Source organism: Ursus maritimus, unplaced genomic scaffold (assembly GCF_017311325.1).
Source record: "Ursus maritimus isolate PB19 unplaced genomic scaffold, ASM1731132v1 scaffold_25, whole genome shotgun sequence".
Taxonomy (NCBI): domain Eukaryota; kingdom Metazoa; phylum Chordata; class Mammalia; order Carnivora; family Ursidae; genus Ursus; species Ursus maritimus.
In genome coordinates this window covers 12,402,096-12,426,583 of record NW_024425008.1, presented here as the reverse complement: position 1 = coordinate 12,426,583, position 24,488 = coordinate 12,402,096, and the positions used below count along the sequence as shown (strand labels likewise).

General features: G+C 56.0%; 1 protein-coding gene across 2 annotated transcripts in view; it reads right to left on the bottom strand.

The window, feature by feature from the left end:
• Window positions 1-1,439: 1,439 nt before the first annotated feature.
• Window positions 1,440-24,488, bottom strand: part of TTC7B (tetratricopeptide repeat domain 7B) — a 249,463-nt gene continuing 226,414 nt past the window's right edge. For both annotated transcript variants that reach the window (XM_040641537.1, XM_040641538.1), the window contains one exon: window positions 1,440-2,400. In XM_040641537.1, the coding sequence (XP_040497471.1) occupies window positions 2,179-2,400 (222 nt within the window). In that variant the 3' untranslated portion in view covers window positions 1,440-2,178. The remainder of the gene's footprint in view (window positions 2,401-24,488) is intronic.

Here is a 24,488-nt window from a genome sequence, read left to right as displayed (position 1 = left end):
GTTCTGCCAGGTAGTGTTCGCGTGACCCCAGGCTGGCGTCTTACCCACTCAGCTTCTTCTCCCTGGTCTCTTAGTGAATGAATGAAGGCCTCCATTCAGGCTAGAGGACCCGGAGCAGGGCTGGAGCGGGGAGAGACTGCGGGGAGGAGGAGGGGCCGGCAGGTCCAGTCTCTGAAGATCCTGGGGAGCACGGAGCCTGGCTCCAGGAGCGAGCTGGGGAAGCCACAGAGCGGGTTTAGGGGGCAGAGGCCTGATCCAATCCTCACCTTACAAAGGACCCTCAGGGCTGCCCTGAGGATTGCAGGCCAAGGTAGAGGCAGAGAGGACATTGCTGCGGTCCGGTCAGAGGTGGGGGGCTGACGGGGCAGTGGGGAGATTGGAGATGTGATCCGGGCAGAAATGACAAGACTCACTGAGAGATAAAATGTGGGGTGGGGAGCAGGTGGGATTAAGGAAGAGGACCGAGGGGTTTGAGGAGAGTTCCTGAACAGGTGGGCATGACGGTGCCTCCCAGAAGCCCGCTCTGCTGTCTCAAGCACAACAGGGAGAAGTCTGGGGCTCCAGTGCTCCAGCTAGGACTCTGGGATCCAGTCTCTCTCTCTTTCTCTCTCACTCTTTTCCTGAGTTGGCATCATTCTCAGGCAGGCCGCCCCACAGAGCGCCCTCGGCCAGCAGCAACCCCAGGCCGCGTCTTATCAGGACAGCAAACCCACCAGAAAGAGAATTTTTCCTAATATTTCCATAACACAAGTCCTGGGCGGGAGGGGGGGGCTCTCACTGGCCAAGCTTGAACCACATGCCCAAACCCGAACCACTGAAATTGCGGACAGGTTGGCAAGGCTGGGCCCATGTGCTCGTCTTTGAGCCATGTGGCTGGAGAGGTGGGGAGGGAGCGGGACACCGTGGCGGGGCTGGATGGCGGGCGGGCAGACAGGAGGTGTCACCAGTGCCCTGCGCAGGCCAGGGTGCATGGGATTTTCTGAGGGAAGGGGCGGCACAGGCCCGGCTTGGGAGGTAACGGCCGGTGTGGGGCCTGGAGCATGATGTGTGGGTAGCCCCAGCCCTGCCTTCCTGGTCCTGATCCGGGCGGGCCTCTCCCTGCTCTCCTGCCCAGGATGGCAGGGCTGGGCTCTGACCCTCCAGCCAGGGTGAGCTGCCGCCCCGCTGGACGCCTGCCCTTTCCTGCCACTATCTCGTGTTGAAAAGCCCATGATTTATGCACATCCGAAGCCTCAGAGGCCACCCGGCAATGTCCGTGCCGAGGCTGGGGTGCCCACGGCCTGTGCTAGCACTGCTATCTCCCCAGAGCTCAGCTGCCCCCTCGCCTGCCTGCCCGGTGAGTCAGGAAGCTGGGCAGGGGGGCCTGGAGAGGTCTGCCCCAGGAACTGAGCCTTAACCCCTCGGCTCTGTGAGCTTTCACCAATGACACAGGCCACGGGTCCATTTAAAAATCATTTTATTATTAACATCATCTTCCCATTTAGCCAAGTGTCTGTCATGTATAAGGAATGTCGGTAAATATTCCATTTGAAGCTTCTTTGTACATATTTCCATCGATAAATAAACTCTGAATTCACATAAAAAAGTTAAACTTAAATAGCTCCTATTTCCTTCTCTTGTAACAGGCATATATTGGTGAAATAGAAACATTCTCGAACTCAGGCTTTGCTCTAAGTGAGGACAGGGATTCACATGGTACAATTATTGACAACAAAACCAAGAAATTGTCAGCTGGTGTCCTGGCTTGGACTAGGACTGAGGTGGGGAACCGAAAATTCACATTTGGTTTCCGGGCCGAGGCTGGGGCAGGAGTAGTACGGGGAGGAGAGTTTTCTTTACAGCTCTGATAAAAATAATCTGCTCTGCCACTGAATTTTAACTTTGAATATGTTCTTCTACATTTGCTGATTAAGTCCATTATCATTTGACTTTAAAACGCAGATGTCGACTAACAAAATATGGCACATAATCCATTTTGGACAATGTCAATAGGTTCAAAAACTATCATGGGACTGGCCAAAACAACAACAGAAATGCGCGTGGAGAGAGCGATGAACCAGGGCTCGTTCGGTTAGTTCAGCGTGGTCAGTCGCACGTCCCTCCGTGGCCTCGGTGCGGGGGGTGCCCCAGGTGGGGGCCTTGTGGGCCTGAGCGGCAGTGAGGCTGGCAGGAGCCTGCTCAGAGCACCCGGGGGATGATGGTGAAGGGCACGGCGGGGCTGCTGGCCTCCAGCTCCAGGGCCGTCAGGAAGCACTCGGTGGCCGCCGCGTCATTGCCCTGGGCTTGAAGGACCTCGCCCAGCCCGTTCCAGACCTCATGGGCCGTCGAGTTCACCTGCACCGCATCCCGGAGGATCTTCTCTGCTAGACTGTAGCGGCCCAGCTGATGAAGGATCAGGGCCTGCAGGCATCGGGGAGACAGACAGACAGACAGTCAGTCAGAGAGACGCTGCGGCTCTAGGCTCTCAGCTGTCCTTGAATTCCTGCAGGTGTCTGGGAGGCGGGACCTGGGAGGATGGACCTCCATCGGGCTGGGCACACACCGTAAGTTCAAATTCTTCCCACACTCAGGAGCAATAATCAAAAGAGCTGCCTGAACCATATGAAGTGGCCTGGGCTGGGCCATTTTTGAGAGACAAAAAGCTGGCAATTTCACCCGGTTCAGGTGAGTACTTAATGCCCAGGAGTGAACCCAGCAGAATGGACAGTCTGTACTGACCCAGTGGGCTGCCCTGCGTGTGCTGGCCGGTATCTAACGGTTTTTCTAACGTAGAGAAACGTCATTTGTGGCATTACTGTCATCATGATTAGAACAGAATTTTTTTTCATTGTTCGCAATCCCCCTACCATAAACAAGCCTCTGCCTTCACCAGCCCCTGCTCACCCCGAGCACGGCTGTCATCTTACACAGTTTTATTTGTTTTAAAGATTGATTGATTGATTGATTTTAGAGAAAGAGAGAAAGAGCGCGAGCAGGGGGAGGGGCAGAGGGAGAGGGAGGGAGAAGCCGACTCCCCGCTGAGGATGGAGCCCGATGTGGGGCTCGATCTCACGACCCTGAGATCGTGACCTGGGCCGAAATCAAGAGTCAGACGCTTAACCGACCGAACCACCCAGGTGCCCCGATTTGACACAGTTTTAATTAGGATGTAGGTGTTGGTCCCCAAATATTTTACCATAACCATGTTTCCGAGTCGGGCATCTCTACGACTGAGGGGTTCACCCTCTCATCCAATGACAGACTCTCATTGACTCAACCTCTCGTCACGGGGCAGACACTGGGGCTGCACGCACCCTCTCTGCTCTTACAAATCCCATGGCTGCGATGAACCTCTTTCCAGACAGCACTGCACCCGTACGGGATAGCGTGTTTCAAAGCAGTGAGGGGGAGAGAGGGTCAGCCAGCCTGTGTCCAGCCCAGAAGAAGAAAGTGCCTGTCTGCCGAAATAAAGCAGACAACTACTTAACACAGTGGGATCGCACATGTCAGTCTTTGAAATGCTACCTTTCAGAGCTTGGAAGTGACAAAAAACCCAAAACCCTCCCCTGCAAAACCCAACACTAAAGTTCAACGAATCTAATTTAAAAAAATTAAAAACTTTTGTTCAAAGAAAAAAATCTCAACAGTTAGAGAACAGTTTAGACCATTGTGATTGCAGATGAATAGCAGTCCTCTAAAAGGTATAAACCAAGATGTGGAAAATATGTAACCTCGATTGTTGGTAAAGAAATGAGGGTTTCAAGAAGGAGGGACGTTCCGTGCTTATGAAATCAGCGGGAGACCGTGCTGTCACGCCGTCACCGTAGCGGGGGATGGGGGGCAGGGGACCGAGCCCTGATGCTCTGCTGGTGGCTCCAGGAGGGACACGACCCTGTGCGGGTATAATTTGCAGAGTATTTGGAGAACCTCCAAAGAAGCACAGCCTCTGACCCAGTCAGACAGCTTTGGGGAAATTTGCTCTACAAGAAGATTCTCCGAATGGCTGTCCAGCTGGTTCCACGGAGCCCTGTCCCGCAGAGCACTTGCCCCACCGGGCGGAGCGCAAGGTCAGTGGGGCCACAGTCGAGGAGAACCACAACCCCGGGGCAGGGCGTGCTCCATGGAGGGGCACTCTCCAGATTCCCAGCTCTGGCTCCCTGAACTGCCTTCCTTTTTTTTTTTTTTTAAGATTTTATTTATTTGACAGAGACACAGCGAAAGAGGGAACACAAGCAGGGGGAGTGGGAGAGGGAGAAGCAGGCCTCCCGCTGAGCGGGGAGCCCGATGCGGGGCTTGATCCCAGGACCCTGGGATCACGCCCTGAGCCGAAGGCAGACGCTTAACGATGAGCCACCCAGGCGCCCCCTGAACTGCCTTCCTGAGCGAGGAGGCCTAGGCGGAGGCCTGAGGCAGACAGAGGCTGTCCTCCCCTGCCAGCGTGCAGCAGACCTGTCGGCCGCACTCTCTCCGGGAGGAAGATCGAAAGGAAACAGCATACATTCCATCTCTTCTTAACATCTGTGTGCGCCCTAACCACGTCCATGCTGGAGCCCAGCTCCCAGATCCGCTCCGTCAGAGCGGAGGCTGTGGGCAGAAGGGTGGCTCCCTCGCTGAAGCTTCAGGACAAGGGCCGCGGCCAGGAGTCAGTCCCTGCCATGAGGGTTTCACCTTGCCTCCTGATACTTCCGCTCGCCAGATGACAGGCCTTGCCGTTCCCCGGTGTGAACCGCTGGGTGTCGGCGGCCTTGCACAGGCTGCCCGGGGTCAGGCGTGCGGAGACCACGAGGGACAGCCTCCTGCTCTCTCCCCAGAGCGGCTCTTCCCCACCCACCTGTGAGCCGGCCAGGGAGCTATCTGCCGCCAGCAGGGACGGATATCCAGCACCGACCCGGCTTCCCGGCCCGACGGCGGGTAGTGATAACAGAGGACGTGTCCACACCTGGCTGCGAGGCCTGCTTCTGCTGCTGCGGAGAAAGGTCCCGCAGTGGAGGAGCACCTATCACGCCTATCACACGGTGGGGAAATGTCCCCACGCACGTCCCCATTTTGTGGGTGAGTCGACTACGGCTCCTACAAGCCGCGTCCCTGGCCCCAGCCCCAGCCAGCTACCACAGAGCTGGGGTAGGACCCGCGTACCCTAACTCCAGGGCCTGCCTGAAATCCATTTGGCTGCAGAGTCCCGGGTGGGGCAGAAGTAAGTAGGCACCTCTGTCTCCCGCCGGGGAGCTGTCCCCACCCTGGCCCTCCTTCAGAGAAACTTGGACAGCTCAGTGCCCACACTTCTCAATCCTGGCGGTCAGGCGGAAAAGAACGGGGAGGTCTTCCCTAGGTGGTGTGCAACAGGACGTGAGGGACAACGAGCTCCTGCCTCCAGCTTGAGCTCACTCTAGAACATTCCGGTTTAACCAACAGAGAAGTAAGAGGAGAGAGGGAGTCTGGGTGGTGGCAGGGGCATGAAGATGACAAAGTTGCCCTATCCTATTCCTTCAAGGTGCGAACCCTTTTCTGAGTGGCCCTCCCACCCAAGCTGTGCGTGCTGGGCAATGGGTGATGAGGGACAAGCGCCCTGGTAAGACGGAAAGAGGCGTCCCTGGTTTCTCGGCTGTAGGCCGAGAATATAATTTAGGTCCCACTAGACTCTGCTGCAGAGCCAGCCCCACCGTTGTTTTCTTGCTCTGCACGGAATGTTTTCTCCCCGTCAGGCACAATGCTAGGCACATGTGCTGGGCTCAGCTCACATCACCACCGCTTTAGATACAAAGAGACAAATTTTAGCAAGGCCAGGGATCTTGGCCAAGGTCACAGGGCCAATGAATATGCAACTGCAGGCCAGCCCAGGTCTGCCTGAGGCCCAAACCCCCATGCTCCCCACTATACCTTCCTACCCTCTCCCCCTCTCACTGCTGCCCCTGTGGCTTTAAGAGACAAGCCCAGAGCCCCTCAGGCACTAACCCAGATATATCTGAGCAACTGCAAATGGGCATCTGAGGGGTGGTCTTCCCTTTCATTTCTCCAACCATGGATCACTGGCTCTGTCGCTCCTCCCCATGCTTATGACCAAGACCTGGTTCCTCTCCAGCCGAGCTTTTCTCCAGCCCAGACGGCTGCTTGGGAGCACCCTATATATTCACTCAAGGACTAGGAGATTTCCTTGTCTCCCTTTGGTGGCCCACTGGCTGGCTGTAATCTTGAGACTAGGGATGGATGTAGGTGCCAAAGGACTGCGGGGTCTTGTTAGTCAGAAAGTGGGCCAATGAGAGGTGGAGACCCAGGAAGGCCAGGGCCTTGGCCCAGCAAGACCCAGAGGTCATTGCTCTCAGCAGCAATGACCTGCCCCCACCCTGCTGGAGTTAGGACAAGGACACCAGCCTTTTTGCTGGGAATTTTGTTTAGAAGATGGCAGGGTACCGAATCTGGCTGCAGCCTGTCACGGGGGCTCCAGGATATATAGCAGGGGGCAAGTCTACCCACCCCCAAATGCCTGCAGAGAACCAGCCAATGGGCTAATCTGACCTATTGCCCTCAGTACTGGGCAGCTGAGAGTCTTCATGTTCTCGAGGGTTCTAGGGCTCTTGTGGGCTTGGAAATTTCCAGCCCATATACCTGGACTTACATTCCTAATGTAGGAACAGGCTATCCTTTCCAGATGACCTTGAAGCTCCCTGAGCAATCTGTTTAGTGGAATTAATTCCTAAAGCTGGAGCTGCTCAGAGAGACATCAGACGCTTGCCAGGGGCTGCCAGCTCAGGCTTGGCAAGGGAAAGAAAAATCAGCCTCTGCCCAGTGCCCCAGCAAGCCAAGAGCGGCTCAGAAATCAGTCACATAATGCGATCAACCAGGACAAGCTCCGGCTGGGGTGTGAGCCATTGCTGGCAAGTTGGCCAGAGGTGGGCTGGGACCTGGCTGTCAGGACCGACATACCACCCGAGCCCCTGGGTGCTGGGAGAGGCCTTCCTTGGCTTTGTTGTGCTCTTATGCACTAAAACCCTGACACCCTTTCCAATTCTATAGACCTTGGTTCCTCTCTTCTCCAACCATCAATGGCCTAACTCTCGAGGCCCGCATGTAAGTATTCTCACCACTGGCTGGATCCAACTTCCTCCTAGTACAGACCTCTGAAAGCCCAGGCATTTCTGCAGGATGCATCCCCCAGCCCCCTTCCACCTCTCCAACCTTAGCCATTCCTGGTCTGGCCCTTCCTGCTGGACCTCTAGTCCATCTGCTCACAGCCTTGTTGATCGCCATTCCCCCAAGAGCCCAGGCCACACTCCCCCCACCCCCACCTTAGGCGGTACTACCCAGAGGCATGGGTCCTGCTCCCAGCCCCCAGGCTGGCAGGAGACAGAGATTTCCAGGACTGACATATGTCATTACCAGAATAACCCACCTTCTCCCCCATATCAAAATCCAAAACCCCGCTGAGTGACTGTCCAGATCCCAGCCACGTGCTGGGGATACAGAGGAGGCCAAGGAGGCTGTTCTCAAAGCTTGGGGCTCAGTGCAAATCCTGAGACCGAGCGATGGCTGCACGCCGGGTGCTGGGCTGTGCCGAAGACCTGAGACACTTGTGCAGGCAGCGAGTGGCCGAGCTGAGACGTGAACTCCCCCGCTTCGTGTCTGCTCCTCACACCAGACCCTCCTTCCTTCTCCGGGAGAGGTTGTGCAAACAGACTCCCACCCTTCTCCACCCTGGCGTTCCTGAGCCGCTGCAGGTTCCTGGAAGAGGGGACCCACCCGCAGGCATCTTATTTGTCCCTTTCTTTGGACACAAATGAAGACAGCCTCCCAAGCTGGTGATTATTATAATCAGGTATTCTGTACAAACACGATCTTGGTGCTGTACAGAATTGCAAGGAAGGGAGGAAATCAAACCTGTTATTTCAAAGGAGACGAAATGGACTTGGCTAATTTGAGGACAATTAGCCTCTTCCTCACACGTCTTGTGTGTGTGTGTGTGCACGCCCATGTGCACGCGTGTGCAATAATTGATGCCCAACGACTGAAGAAATTGCCACATGCCGCGGGCAGCCATGCAGGAGCCCGGTGCAGGCTTTCTGTCCCAGCCCTGGATCAGGTGACCCACAGCAAAGGCTGCAGGACCAACAGACGTCCCCGTGGTGCTCTGCGCAATTGCCAAGTCAGCCCTTTGCTGGGCTCAAGGGCATGTCGTGGACCACTGCTTGTCCCTGGAGGGGTACGGCACAGAGAGATAATGGCCCTGCAAGGAAGCACCCTTCCCAGTGCCGAGCCACCGCTAAAAAGCAGCCTTGTGGCTCAGCTCTAGCTGGGGGTCGGGCAGCGGTGTTTACATGGCTATTGCTTTTCCCCAGGCGGGATGCTCTGGAAATCAAACACTGGGCAGCAGGGTGGGGATGGATAGCTCCCCTGTCTCGCTTGCCCTGTCTCGCCGGGCGTCTGCTGCACCCCACCTATGGGCACTGCTCTCGGCTTCTGGAGCAGAGGTCAGCAGCTGCCCTTGCCATGTCCGAGCAGGCCTGGGTTTGGCAGAGGCTGCTGGCCCTACCAAGGCGAGGGTGGGGGGGGGTCATCTAGTGTCAGGGGTGGCACTGGGGCATTTAAGACTCTTCTGTCCCCATCGCACCACTGCGGGGCTGGGGGCCGGAGCTTAGGGCAGCCTTGTCAGGAGACTCCTCTACAAATACAGGTAAACCCGAGAGGACAAATGCATGGATCCACCAGGTTCGATTAACTTTTCACGTGCAAAATATTATACCCAATGCATTGTGTGTGTCACCCATCGCCAAATGCCTCCCTAACTGCACTGTGAGGAAGGTACCGTGACAGCCGAGGTGTTTTATCTCCATCCCAACTCACCCACTCGGCCTTGCTCTGAATGCCTGCAGGCTGGGGACTGGGCAGCACTGGCATGAATAAATGAGGAGACCCCAAATATCTATGAGACAAGAATCATGTTTAAAGCCACTACTGACCAAGTCCAGGTCTGCCCAGCCCAGAGCCGGCGCTCCTGCCCCCCTACAGCATGCCTCAGAGAGCATGAGGGACTTTGCTGGCACCCATGAGCCAGGGGCCTGAGGGCAAGGGCTGTCCCCAGAGGAAGTAGACAGGGGCTCATGACCACATCTACCGCCTCTCCTGGGCTGTTCAAGCCAAACCAGCACCTCCAAGGCTTTCGGACAAAGATATATAAGCCTCCCCCTGGAGGGCCTTCTGTTGTCAGGACCCTGGGATTGTGAGGGCAGCTAAAGGAAAGCCCGTTTCCCCAGCCTGTCACCCTCTGGGACAATGACAGAGCTGCCGAGCTGGCTGCAGCCTGAGCTGTGGCTCTGCTGTCCAGAAGTGGCTCGTTGTCGGGGGATCAGGACAGGTGAGGGGTTCTAAAGATCTCTGTAGGCTCTGGCAACAGCCAGAGGACCTGCCCGGCACAGGGGAAAGGCCTGGCACTGTCTTAAAGAGTGTGGAGTGTAGGTTAAGAGCGTGGCCTGAGGCTCCCTGGGACAGGGTGTGAACCAGCTCCACCAGTGACTTGAGGACTTCTGGGTCCCAGATGCTTTGTCTGTATAAGGGGGACAAGTACCAACTCAAAGGAGAGTCGTGAGGCCCAAATGAGAACCATGTTGTTTGTAAAGCGCTCAGTAAACCTGTGGTGAATGGTCACCATCATCGATGTCATTACCATTGTTATTGTTACTCCTACTGACCGAGGGGAGGGGAGGCCCTTCCAGGACGCCCATGGTTGCATGACTCTTCACTGCCAACCCTGCGTCCCTCTGGATAGTTCTCCGTAAGAGCAAGGGCCATCTGATTTGTCCTTGCATGTGTGGCCCCCCAGAGTGGGACTGGCACAGAGGAGGCTCCCGGTGAGTATCTGGTGAACGGACGGACAAGCGGATGGCGTGGGACACGTGTGATGGGGGGAAGACAGAGGTGGGCATGACTCCTTGCCAGTGCTCTCCACTAACTCCTGGCCTCAGGTCCCCCGTCCACACTCCCATCAGCGCCTGTCCCCTCGGAGCCTCCTCTGTCTTCCGGGGACACCAGCAAGGCAGCTGTCTGCGGGAGGGGAGCAGCCCCATGGGAGAAGGTGCTCTGTTCCCAGGGGGTGGCCACGGCCTCCCCTCAGGGATCTGGCCACACACCACAGATCTGACGCAGCTTCTGAAGAAAACCCCAGCACCCCCCTGCAGACTCGGCAGACTCTCTGGTCGGACACTCTGGGAGAGACGAGGAAACAGGGCCAGGGAGGAAACGAGCCTTGCGTCAGGCCAGAGTGGGGCTAGATCCCTGAAGGTGCCGGGAGGAGGGGGCCTGGTGTGGTGCCTGGCACGGGGACCCCAAGCTCCGTGCTCTGACTCAGCCCTCAGCCCCACCTGCTTGGAGCTTTCCTGCCAGGGGCTATGTGCGTGGCAGAGGGAGAGCTTCCTGGAAGCCCCCCGGGCCCCCGAGAAGGAACAGGGACCCCATGCGAGCTCCCGCCCCTCCCCAGAAGTTGGGGACTGGCGGGACTGGAGTCTGCAGGAGCTGAGGAAACCAGCACGCTAGCCCCCAGGTCTTGTCAGGGATTTGCCTTTTCCTTCCTGAGGACGCAATCCATCAGACAGGAGCAGGGTGGTAGTGGCTGTGCTCTCCAAACGATTTTCCTGTCACATCAGAGTATAAATAGCCTGCCAGCCAGGGCCACCCTGAGAAGGCCGCGGGCTCCGTGGGAAGGCAAGGTGAGGGGCTGCCCCCGGCCTCCCTTCCCCGGGAGTGGCCCTTTCTTCCCTGGTGAGGATCAAAGGCACTGACAGTTCTCTGCTGAGCATTTTGTGGGCGCAGCTGAGGGGGCAGCCTGAGCCCCACCCTGCTTCCCAACAATGCCTTGAAAAGGAGCTGAAAACACACTTGGACGGGGTGGGGGCGGGGCCCAGCTTCTCTACCTGGATTCCAGCGGCTCTGGGTGAGGTCTGGTCTATACCCGGCTCTGCTTTATGTTTCATTTCTGTGTGTTTTGAGTGCTTAGAAATGCACGCTGCCTTGCCAGGCAGCCGAGTGTGTGTCTCCTGGCCAACTATGCCGGCCTTGGAAGGGCCTGCCTAACCAGCCCAGGAGCTCCGAAGGGGCCACATCCTAGATGTCCTGGCTGATGTCAAGGTCATCACTGCCCTACAGCCCTTACACACGTCTGCCCACTGAACCCCGGAGTCGGGTGGGGTTCACACATTGCAACTCAGCCCCCTTTACTAGGTCAGTCAAGAGCGAGTTGGGGGTGCCCTGGAAAAGGGCCTCCTGGAGGGTTAGCTGGTCAGAAATCTGGGATAAGGACTGGTATGAAGCTGGTCTTTTTGTTTTGGCCGTTTTACTTCGTTTTGGCCCAGTTTCCACAAAGGCCCAGGCCAGCCATTCCTGGCAACCTCGTACCCATCTAACCACAGATCGCAGGCTCGCGTGCGGCGGCCACAGCCACCAGCCAGGTTCTCCAGGTCTCGTCCACTCCACCTGGCCCTCACGCAGGGACTGAACATTCATGAAACCACTTAACCTTATGGGCAAAGGGCCACTGACATCCTGTACCAGGGACCCGGACTGAAGAGCAGGAAGGAAGAGGCTGAGAGACAAAGGGGAGAAGGGAGACGTGGGCTGAGCAGCTCCTGGGGAAGGGCCAGTGACTGGACAGGCTGCGCTGAGAAGGGGCTCCTTGTGACGAGGTGAGTGAAAGCCAGGCCCCTGCGGTAGCTGGTCCTGCTCCATCTATGATGGGGCCAGAGATGGACATTACAGGAAAATGTTCTCATGTCCGCAGCTGGGCAGGCCTGGTATGTGGTGGGGAGGGGGCAGTAGGGGCAGGGGTCTGAGCGCTGAACAAACATGCCATGGAGGCTTTCCTTCAGGGTGTGCTGTGAATTGGAGCTGAGTATTCCAGAAGTGGGGAGGCAAAGACCCCCAGCCCCTCCCTTCCCTCCACCCAGGGGACGACCAGACATGCCTCAGAGGCTGCCGGCATCTTTGTTCACTCAGGACATCTGACGGCTGTGGGAGGCTCTGCTCTCACGGGGCCCCTTTTCCAGGTCAAATGTTTTATTTGAAGAAATGTGCCTTCTGGAGACCAGGACTTTCTAGCATTGAACTCAACTCAGAAGGAAACAAAACTCGATTTTCCCCAAACCTCTTATTTTTCTGAGCCAGCAGCCAATCATCCATGGCAGCAGAGCTCCTCGGGGTGAGGAGGGGGCTCGGGCCTCTGCTTTATGACGCACGAGCCCCTGCTGCAGGCCCTGACAGGCAGCCTCCCACTGTTGCTTACTCCCGCCAGTGATGGGGAGCTCACCACTGCCCCAGGCAGCCCACACCATTAGTGGGCAGTCTGAACTGTCAGCTAAAAATGTGGAGCCCTAATTAGGCTTTTTGTCTAATTCCCACTCTCTGATGTTCCTTGAATCCTCTGGAGTCATGTGGAAAAAGTCCCCTCCCCTCCCCTTTTCACCTGATAGTCCTTCAGGATCTGAAGAAAGCTTCCAGAATCACACATGCACACATGCATGCACACGCAGTCTAGGGCGTTAGAGGAACAGTAAACTCAGGCCTCCCTACTCCCCCCACCTCACTGAATTCTGCCCCTGAGCACAGCACCCAAAGGAGACCACACTGTGGGTTCAGAAGGAGGAGCTATTAAGCTCCAACACAACGTGAGTGTGGCTCTTCCTTTTCGTAAAGCATCTGACTGGCAGCATCTTTCAAAGCTTCTTTCCTCCAGAATGGTCTGGAATATCCTGGAGGAGCTGATTCTGCAAAGAGCACGACAGGCTGTCAGGCAGGAAACATGCCAACAGTGAGGATGGGGGCAGTCTGGCGATAAGCCAAAGGGCCTGCCCAGCCTCGCATGGATTTCACGCAGAAATCTCAATTTGGCCCCGAATTTCCTCTGGCCTAATTTCTTTGAAACTGGGTACTTCCGTGTTGGTGCCAAAATATCCACACGCTGTGGTGGCTTTTAGAGGACAGTCACTGGGTGGGAACTCCTGGGACACTGAGGTGAGGGACCACAGCAGCCAGCTCACCAGTAGCTTCCAAGCACCAAAGACCCCCAGCCTGCCCCTGCTGTAGAAAAATGTCCAGAGTGTGGTCAGGGATGGCAGAGAAGAGCATGTGAGCATTCCCCAACGGGCCGGCCTCCTTATTTCCTAGGCGAGAGACAGGCGCCCTGAGGGGGCAAGCACTCCACCCAGATCACAGAGTAAGCTGAGGAACAGCACCAGAGTCCCAGGCTGGGGCTCAGTTCGGTCGACTATAACCACTGGTGCTTCTAGTTCTTTCCTCCCTCTGTGAACTTCCCTGAACACCTGCAGATGTTCTGGTACCAATGTGCTGAGGGCTGGGAGCTCAGTGGCATCGACTGTCACTCTAGTCTTGCGCCTTGCCCTCTCTGAGCCAGGCAGGGCTGAGCGTCTTTGCGGAGGCCCAGCATCTAGAACTGAGTAAGGCCTGCTGGAAGGAGGGGAGGGGAGGACATTCCAGAAGACATAGCACACCTTTTTCTTAACAAATGAGAAAACTGAAGCTCAGAGTCAGGGCGACTGGCTCATGGCTACATGGCTACTCGTGCTTCTGAAAGCTTCATGTGGACAGGCATGTGGGCAGCTGCAGCTGGGAAGGGCCTTACGGATGACAGACATGAGAAAAGGATCCTGGGCGGGCAAGCACCTGGCTCAGTCACCCAGCCAGGTGGAGGCCAAGTTGGGTCTAAGAACCCAAGTTCCAGAGGATCAGCTCAGGGGACCAGGGTCTCTGGAGGGTGCTGAGCATTTAGGGGACCAAGAGACACATTCTAAGAGGACTTCTCAGGGTTAGCTGGCTCTGGATGGGGCTGTCCAGGGAGCAATCCTCTTTGGGGGAGAAGTTCTGGGGATGTGACTTCCCTGTCCAGCTCTGTCAGCCTGCCAGGGCTCTGCAGGTCCCTCTCCCACGCGGTGGCTGCCACACTCCAGTGGGGCTAGACTGTGGGCTCCCAGACCCAGGTGAGCACCAAAGGACCTAGCTTGAGAGGGGCTGACGGGGCTGCTCACAACTGCGTGACGGGAACCATGCCCACCCTACCCAGCACCCCCTCCAAGTCTGGACCCTGCTGTGCGGAGCAGGACAGCCCAGCTCCCTTGCATTCGACTGGCTGCGCTCATCCTACAGCCGCCCCCTCTGCAATGTCTGCTGGCAGCTGAGATCATTTAGGAAACTGGTCACCCTCCAAATCAGAGATGGGGTACCCTGTGCCCTCAGCAGTCTCCCCTGCCCTAACTAGGACCCGGCTATCTCGGGCTCTGACTCTCTTTCTTTACCTGCCCTTTGGAATTACTGGTTGTAGAGGTTTTGTTAGTCAGGAAAAAAATGGCGGAGCCCCTCTCTGACTTCAGCATCGTAAAGGCTAACAAGGCATCTGCTTCCTCCCTGGAAACATCTCAAAGGCAGCCTTTGACCTGCTCCCTTTAAGTCCCAAGCACAGCTCCCACCCCCAGCCCCGGGAGGCGAACCACTCTGATCTGGGTGCTAATGCCTGGGGGTCAAACACTGCTGCAGGCTGGCCCCTGGAGACCAGGCCAAGGGCAATAGGGGAATCCCTGTATCTGGTGGGGTGAGTTCTCTTCCCCCCTCCACTGCAGCCCTGGGCAAGGTTTGCACAAATCCCATGAATGCACACACAGAAACACCGGCATCAGCACCTCTATAGCTCTGCATGGCGCACTGACCTAATTGAAGAAATGTCTGACCAGGGCGGTCCCATGCACCATCAAAGGACACCAGTGAGAAGGTCTGCCTCTGTGTGCCTCAGCCTGAGCACCCTGGCGAGAGGTGGGAAGGGGCCAGGGGGAAGCCCTGGGGTCCCCAGGAACATACAGGGATGCTGGGCATCCTCCTTACCCTGATGCCCGTGACAGTTCTTGGTAAAATTCCAGATGATTCTCCACCTTCCCCTCCCCCAATCTGCCATTTAAATTGCATGCCCGGCTGTTGCAGTGAGTATTAGCTCAGAGGCTCAGCGTGGACATGAATATTAGCTACCACTTCTCAGGTGAGAGAAAGCCGCAGCTTGGCCCTGGTGCTGTGGGACCCGCCACATCCCGGCCAGCATTTTCTGTGGGTGCTAACACGGCTCCCTTGCTCGTACTTTTCCATTGGTAATGGGCAAGAGACTCCTGTTGACTTATTTCTACATCTCCCTGGTTGACTTATTTATTTATTTTTATCTACCTTCCCCAACAACAAGTCAGGCAGGGACAACAGCACAGGGCGGCCTGGAAGTCAGCGCTTCCCCATGGCCCCACGGCCGAGTTACCCACGCAGTGGAAAGTTTGGTGCTAATCACTCCCCGGAGGCAGAGGCCCAGCCTTCCACCCTCTGGGGAGGCTGCTGCTGCCCCAGGTGGGTTTGGGAAGATGGCGTTCCACCCCAGGCCTGTGCAGCCCAGCCAGTGAAGCTCTGAGTGAACTTCAGGCCCAGCCTTCCCCTGGGGTCCTGGGACCCCGGCTTCCACAGGAGAGAATGGCGGCGCAGGCAGATGCTTAGCTCCCCCTGAGGTGACGGAAATGGGTGGGCATGGCGGGAGAGACACGGCCCAGAGCTCTGGTGGGGGACGTGTCTGACAGTCCCCCGCTGGAAGTTCCCTAAACTCTGGAGAATATTCACACACGACCCCCACAGAGCTGAGCTGAGGGCTTGCTGGGAGCCCCTGTGCCAGAGCGTGGGAGAGTCCTAGAAACCCCTTACCCCATTCCTGAGGCCCAGGGCTGGGCTTCCTTCCCAGTGACCCTAACAGACCCTCATCGGACCTCTGATGGGGCAGGGGGAGCGTGTCACACCTTTCACTGGGGTGTGAAAGCAAGCTGCACTCGCTTCTGACCATTGATCACCAAACATGGCAAAAGCCTGTCCCAATTATTCCCACCGAGAAGTCCTGGCCGTCCCTGGGGCAGGAGCGCAGGCCTGGAGGGTGCCCTGCCGGTTGGTGGAGGGCACACCGCCCAGGCCTGCTCTGAGCCCACCACCAAACACCCAGCTTGGGCAGAAGCTTCTCTCTGCCTCACTTCTCCAGCCTAGAGCACAAAGCGGTGGAGCAGGTGCTCAAGATGACAGTTCTAGGCTTTGGTGAAATCTTCCACCAGCAAGTATTTTTGGGGATCACCTACTGTACCTCCAGTTTCAAAGCTTAAGTGTTAACTAGAGAAACAAGCAGAAAATGCTATAGGGCAGCGTCTCTTTCTGCAGTCTGGGGGGAAGACTTCTCACGGCATGCCAGGAAGGGACAGGGCTGGGGGCCTTCCTGGAGGAGGAGAGGCTGACACAGACCGGACAGTGGCCCTGGAACCTGGCTTCCCGTGGCGCTGCGTTGGCCGGGCTGCACGCTGAGTGCTGTGGGGTCGCTGGGCCGTGCTGCAAGGCTTTCTCTCTGACACCTGAAAGGCAGCCAGTGGCTGGAGACACTTGGGCCCCGTGTGGACGAGTATCAGAAGACGGGCTCACTGGCAGTACTGGAAGACTACTGGATTTACAGGAATCCCTGAAAACTCAAAGAGCCAACAGTGCAGAGGAGAAGGGCTACCAGCTGCTGGACCATCTGCAAACTCAGGCACCTGGAGGCAGGGCCTCGGGGACTCATCTCTGTATCCCCAAAGCCCCGTGTGGTCCTTGGGACTCAGTGGACACTCATCGATGACAGAAGCATGGGTGTCATCTCCCAGCCAGCCGTGAGTCAGGTCCCACCTCCTGTCCAGGCCTGGATCCACCAGAACGGCCTGGAAACCTTGCCTGGCTGCCGTGCCAGCTTGTACCTCTGGGCAAGGTGCGCCTCTGTCTGGGTGGTGGGGTGACAGGTGTGGGTGACAGGTCCTCAGCCACGCCGGCCAGCAAGCCTTCCAGACACCCCAGCCCTGAAGGCCGCCTGGGGATGCAGGCTCCTCTGGGCTCCACCAGCAGCCGCCAGGGTGACATAGAGCCGGGGTGTGCCCCAGGTCTGAGCATTCACCAGACCCTGCTGGCGGCCGCCGGCCCTGGGTTCCCCCCGGCAGCGCCACGCCGCTGCTGGAGACAAACAGCTCTCATGACAACACGCTGAGACAAACGCTGCTGATTCACGACCTGCCACCGGGGACGCGGTCATTCTGGCAAAGCGTCTTCCCATCCTTGCCAAGGTCTGGCACCAGCTCTTTTTTCCACGTTGAAACAGAAACAAACAGAAATGGTAAGATACTCCTGATGGAGAGAGGACTGGAATCGATAAGCCTTGGAAAAATTTTTTCCACAAAGGACAAGAGAACTTAGCAACGAGGAAGCCAGGCAGGAAGGCAGGGCAAGGGGCTCGCTGGACAGTGCTCTGCTCTGGCCTGACTGCCCCTCCTCTCCCTCCGACCCCCACGGCATTCNTGGTGCACCACAGCTGAGGAACGCTACCATCCAGGGAGAGAAGAAAACAGCTTGCTCAGAAATGGGGAGCTTTACTCCTGGGTTTTTGAAGACTTTCTCCCTGGGGCCCCCAGACCTTGTCCCAGGGCTGGAACAGTGACAATGGCAGATGGGCCGGGGACTCGTGGGGAACCGCTGCCATCAGGGAACCGCCATGGCTACTGCGGAAATGGGACAGGGACTCAGCCTGGCACTTTCTTTTCCAACACAATTGAGCTCTTATCACTGGCCACTTCAATATGGAACAAATCAGCATCAAGATTACAGTCATTTCCTCAAAAATCCCCCATGAGCTCTAACGGGAAGAGCACAGCGATGTGCCTATCCCCCCAAACAGAGGCTCTCAGGGCTGAGCTAACATGCGCCGGCCACCTGCTGTGGGGTGGGCCCTGGCTAACAAGAAGCATCGAGCCTCCTCCCAAGCCAAATGCCCATGCACGGAGCTCCAAGACAGATCCGAGAGGGGCTGAAACAATCGTTTGCGCGGAAATGGGAAACCGGAAGCAACAGCGAGTATGGCTCCTGAGGTGTGGCGCATGGGCCTTCCAGGCCGCGTGGATTTAGGAAAGGTAGTGCTGAATACTGCTCCCTGGAGTCCATGGAAGTGGCTTCTCACAGCCCAGGGTGACCTGCTCAGAGGCTGGGGCTACCAAGGAGCTGAGGGGATGAGGTCTCCACCTCCCTGTCACCCACTCGGGTGCCCCCTGCTCTCTGGTTGTGATGCTGTGCTGACGAGAGAGCCCTTTCTTTATCTCAACGAGTGAGGAAGAGCAGGACCATGGGGAGGCCTAAAGTCCATCCTCTAAGGCCTCTGGGAGACCTCTTCACTTCACACAGGACTCACAGCCGCACTGTTTTGGGAAAAGGAAGGCCTAGAAGACTAGCAGCCGCTAGACAGATCTGATGTGCTAGGCAGGTGCTCGGAACCACGTCCAACCTTTACGACAGCTCTGTTAGGGTCGAATTTTCTCTTCTGAATGACAGAGGTTAAATAACATGTCCAAAGTCATACAAATTGCCAAAGAATGAATGGGAGAGCTAGATTTCTAATGTAGGTCGTTTTGCTCCAAACCACACCCCCCTTCTTGCCACCTGCCCCAGCAATTCTGAGTCTCATTCTTTCTCCCCTGAGCCTCCACTCGGCTGCTCTGTCTCCATCTAGAGTGGCAAGGTGAGCTCCACGGTGTCTGTGCCGTGAGCACTCTCCACTCTGGAAGACTGAGTCAGAGACACCGGTGTTCCTCTCTGCCAATACCCTCGAGAGTGTGCCCCCACTTTGCTTCCCTTGCCCCCATTAAACCATCTAGATCCACGAGTCCAGTGGCGTTCCGGTAAACTGTCTTTCTGAAAGAAAAGGCCCTGATGTGCAGTGCTTGCCAATTTCCATGGTATAAATACTCCCACCGCGGCTGGTTTCGAGCTCCCCATGATGTCACTGCAGGCAGAGCTGGGCAAAGAGCAGCAGGGTGGGCTTGCTGGCACCGACATCGGCTAACGGGCAGGAACTGCAGGAGGCCAAGTCACAGAGCGGGGGGACCACAGAAAATGCGAGGGAGGCTGGTGCCGTAAAATCCGCCCGTCCTGTGGGCCAAGGCACACTGCTCTCTTGATGGCGGGGCGGGGGGGGGGGGGGGGGCAGGCGGTCAGCCCCAAAATTCTTCAGGGTTAAAGGAGGCATGTTTTCTTCTGTGATCGAGCAGCTGGACTGGGAGAAAGCCGAAGGCATCATGGAACCACCCTCAGAACGCCTCTGACATCTGGGAAATTGGGGCTGGGGGCTTTGTCTTCTCCCATTTAGTCTCCAAAAAATCATCCAGCAACACAGCGCTTGGAGCCAGCTTTCTCTAAAGCCAATTTTCTTGTCAACTGGGCTGCGTCCCATGTCATACTTGCTGGTGGGTGTGTGGGCGTCCACAGCATGGTAGGGGGTAGCTGGAGGGGGCTGCTGTCGGCAAGAAGGATGGGATTGTAGCCGGCTTTCTTTAATCATTCCAAAGGCAGAAGCAGATGTGTCACCTCTGCGGAAGATGCCAGGCAGCAGGTAAAGAATTTAACAGCTTGTGGGAGTTCTAATTAGATTGCCAATTATAACTCGATTGACCTGCCTGGCTTTGAAAGGCCTGGAAAAATGCATGTTGTCCTTAGGAAGAAGCAGATTCTGCTTCTAGTTTGTTCTGGGAGATTCCTGCGGGGATCGCTTGCTTGCACTTTGGTTCTAGCCCCATGCCTCTGTCTGGACTCCTGCTGGCCCGATGCAGAGGATGAGAGAAAATCTGCAGGGACACGGATCCCTACAGGGGAGGGGCCGTTTTCTGCAGTAGGCATGCTTTGCTCCTTTATTTATGAAGAGAGACTCAGCATCGTGTGCCATAGGCTCCCCTGCAGGTGGGCCAGCAGTTTCTGCTTCCTTTGGAAGGACATCAGCCAGCACTGCAATTATGGATCTAATCAAGACTGACCTCTTGGGGCGCCTGGGTGGCTCAGTCTGTTAAGCATCTGCCTTTGGCTCAGGTCATGATCTCAGGGTCCAGGGATCAAGCCCTGCATGGGGCTCCCTGATCAGCAGAGCATGCTTCTCGCTCTCCTCCCCACTTATGCTCTCTCTCAGATAAATAAAATCTTTAAAAAAAAAAAAAAAGGCTGACCTCTTGGCAAGGCCAGATCCCAGGCTACGTGTGTATGTGTGTGTGTGTGTGTGTGTGCATGTGTGTGTGTCCAAGATTCCTTGCAGAAAAGGCCACTGTTATTATCAGCCTGGGTTGCCCCCCTCCCCTGGCAGGAGAACCAGGTCTCCAACAGACATGACAGGGGATGTTTCACACTCCTCCGAGGAACCAAGGCATGCATTCACTGTTGGACACCATGAAAGTCCTTCTGGCTCACACAGAAAATCACATCTGATTCTCGCATCATCCCTCTTCACGGAGGAAGACACTGAGGCCCAGAGGAGCCCAAGGCCCTCAGCTCCTCCACATGGAAGCTGTGTCTATAATTCAGATCACTCCTGTCTCCCACACTTATCACAATGATCTTGTTGACCAGGACCCTTCCTCTGCATGGCGGCCTCATGGACATCCCCTAGATTACCATGGGACACAGGGCTGGCCACAGCTCTGAGCCGAGAGCTGAGAGGAACCATGGGAACAGGAGGGCTTGTGAATCTGGCAGGGTCAGGGCCAAAGGCCAGCTACGGTTTGGATGAGCTGGGTGGATGGGAGAACTGTAAACGACCAGAATGTACATACCCTCATTAGCCAAATTTCTCTCCTGCAGCCAAATTTCTCTCTTGCTCTGCAAATGTTGATGCTCCTTGGGTTTCGCCCTTGGCCCTCTTTCTCCCTCTCTGATTCACAGCCCAGCGGGGAATGGGTCTCACGTCCTCTCATCCCTTCAGCCGTCCCCTCCAGGCCACCACAGCTTTCTAACCACGGCCCCCGCCCTGGAAATGCCTCCAGACCCAGCCAGCCACACACCAGGCTTGCCTCCTCCTTCCCATAGCTGCCCCTCCTCCCACATCTCCTCGTGTTGGGGAGGTCGTCTAAGCCACCCAGAGACCTGAATCAGGTGTCTGAGAATCAGACAGGAACCTTCCGGCTCCCTCCCCAAGCCTTACTGAATCTACCCTCCCCTCTCAGTATCTCTAATCCTGGACTGTCGAGACGTTACTAGCTGAGTCTAGTCTTTTGGGTCTCTTAGCTTCTGCCTAACTTCGCCTCCATGGCTTTTAGAATGATCGCTCCAAAATGCAAACCCAATCATGTTACTTTATTTGTTGTAACCTGTTTTAATCTTGAAACATCTCAAGCATGTGGAAAATCAGAAAGACCAATATAACGAACATCTATATACCTATCACTTAAATTTAACAACTGTTAACTTTTTTCACACTTGCTTTATCTATTTTTGGGGCAAGATTTGGTTTTTTAATTATAGGCATTGTGACACTGCATCCCTAAATACTTCAGCAGGAATCTCTAAAAAATAAGGGTGTTTCCTTCCAGAACCACCCCTACCAAAGTTAACAGTCCCTCGACACCATCATCTACCACCTGGCCCCAACTGCCCATACAGATCTCCAAGGGCTGGTTTGTTTATTACGCGTTCAAGCTTCATCTGTCCCCAACTTGTGGCAAAGTCCACATCTCTACTCAGCTGCTGACGCCTGGTCCCCAGGTCACACCGACAGTGGAGCCATGTCTGTCCCTCCTCCCCCATGTGACCAGATAGCCCGTGACCCGCACCTCCGCCTACGGGAGCCCTGTGGCTTTTCCTACACTGATGTATGTATGTTTACGGCTCTTTTTCTAGACTTGAGGGTCTAGTCCAGCATCTGGCACAGAACCAGCCTCCACGCATCTTACACGTGCTGTGTCATTTAACTGTTAAAACAGTTACTGAGAGGCTGCTGTGCTGAACACGGGGCATGGGAGGCAAAGCCCGAGTGGTACGTGGCACAGAGAAGGTGCCCAAGGACTGGGTCCCTTCCTGCTCACAAGCCTCCAGCTGAAGATGTTCTGAAAGTCTTGAAAAGAGACAATTCCGGCGAAGGTATTTTCAGAGACAGGTGTCCCATAAATACCAAGCAGATGAGGAAAGGGAGGGATGAGAGCTCACATGTCAGTCGTGAGCCTGGTGGGAGGTGAAAGTGGCCGAGTAACCGTGGGGAGAGGGGGTCTGCTGCCAGGGCAGAGGGGTGGCTGGAGGCCCAGGAACCCTGGCGGAGGAACTCTCAAAGGGCTTTCCTGAAGCTCCTGGAGCTTTCTGGATGCGGGGGCCTGGATCTGGGAGCTAGGGGTAGGCCCTCAGCCTGTGGTTCTGTCCTCTCCCCACCGCAGGCTGCTGGGGCCTCAGGAGGCACGTGAGGGGCAAGGCCGCCTCTGGACCCTGGGTGGTGCTCTCACCCAGTGCCCCCGGACGGAGCCTCTGTGCACCTGCACCCCATTCCTTGGTCAGCGGCGCTTGCTGGCTTCCGAGAGCAGGGGTTCTCTGAGGACAGGGCCCAGAGCATGCTTCTGTGATCTGTGTAGGGGAGGAGGCCTGCCTTGGCTCCAAGTCACCACCTTCCTAGAGCCCAAGGGTTTGAGACTTGGTGATTCTTGGTATTCTGTCATTGGTATGTTTGTCATTCCTTCCTCCTAAGCAACCCCTCACTCCTCCCCCCTTGGCAACAGGAGGGGTGCCAAAGGCTACCCTGGAAACTTCCCTGTGCCCAAGTGGGCTCATAAATCAGGGCTGATGCTGGTGATCCAGGCAGATGGGGCAAGGGCCGCTGTGAGAAAGGGGTGCTACACAGTAGGGGTCACTTCGAGGCCAGGTTAAGAGGCAGGTGGGGATACCAAGTCTGGACTCCAGTTGGGAGAAAAAGGGAGAGGACACAAGCTCAGGGGATGCTGTGTGACCCTCAAGACAGGCTGGAGACCTCCAACCCTCTCTTCCCCCAGAGAAATGAGTGGTGTTCTGGGGCTCATCTCTTCTCCACCCCCACCCCAAAGTGAGAAGGTGGGTGCTATCACCCACTTCACAGACAGAGAAAGTGGGCACGAAGCCTTTGGGAGTGATGGTGTCAGGATTCCTGGTGGGTCTGCCACTCCCTGCCCTGTGCTCTTGGCAAGTCCCTTCCCCTCTCTGGCCTCAGCTTCCCCATCTGTAGGAGGGAGGTGCTTAGACTGGGGACTTTTGTTGGTGTTCTAAATTCCACAATGCCTTCGCTCTCTGGTGAGTGTCAGGTCCACAGACTTCCCGGCCACTTTAGGCCCTCATCCCTGATACTGATGAAGAAAAGCTGGAAGAGTACCTGAGAGAAACTTCTAGGGTATCCTCCCTAGACTTTTGGTCTGAAGGCTTTTAAGCTCCATCTGAAGGTGCAGACAACATGGGGGTGCACATGTACTAGAGAGAGCCCAGGAGTACTCAGTGGGGAGTCTCTGGAACCGGCACCAAATGATGTGGAAGCCAGGTTGGGGGCAGCCAGCCCAGGTAGCCCCAAATGTCACTTCCTCCTGGTGACAGCCACATCCTCCTGTTGACTTCAGGGGCAGACTGCGTTGGGGAGGAGGGTGCCACGGCTCGAAATAAGGCGAGGGAATGAGGGACGGCTATCTGGGAACACAGCACAATGCAGATACGTGAAAACTTGGATCAGATCGTCTGATCCAAGCCAGGGAGCAGTAACTGTGGCGAGGCAGGAATGCGATGGAAGTGAAATGTCAAATCATACTGGAATAATGGGGCAAAATTTCTAAGAATAAATGGTTTGGATAGAGTACGTCAGATTTTAAATAATTTTAGATCATAATTACTAATGAGACACCGAGCTGCATTGCCTGTAATTAGTCATCTAAGACTCCAAAACAGAAAATAGAAATAAACACAGAATTAATTTTTTCCGTAAGCTGCGGCAAGGGAAGGCCCGGTGACATAGCTCGTATTCAGAGCCTGCACCGGGCCTGTGCTGCTTCTGCGCCCATGATTTCAGCCCTCGATGAAAGCACCAGTGGCCCGATGCCACATCCCCCTGACCAGCACTGAGAAAATGCTGCACTTGGTAGGAGGGGTCCAAAAACCAAGCAGAAAACGTCTGCAGAGAACATCTCTGTACCAAATGATGCCACTGGCGGTGGGAGAGCTTTGCGGGAGGGGTCGGCAAGAACGAGGGCCATAAGCCACACAGGAGTCACGTGGACGCAGAAGCTCCACGTTCCCAGGGGACATTCCTTTTGCTCCAAGGACGACACACATGCCCAACAAACAGAAAATGCGTTAAGCTAAAAATATGTATTTTCAAAAGAATGTGAGGACATAGCTTGAGTCATTAAAAAAACCTTTCAATTACCTGTTTCTTCCTCCAAATCATTTCCAATCCCTCCCCTTCCTCAGACGTCCTCCCTACGTGGTTCGCGCCCCCGACCTGGCTCTGGCGGGCTCACCGTTACTGCCACCACGGTCGTCCTATTCCAGAACGGGTGCATGCACTGTGCGAACCCAGTTAGAGCAACATGGTCCCCTCCCCCAGAGGAGCCCGCCCTCAAAGCTGGCCGTGAAAGCAAGGGACATGTCTTGGCACTGTGGAAACAAGAGAAGCTACTCGAATCTGGGTTTGGGGT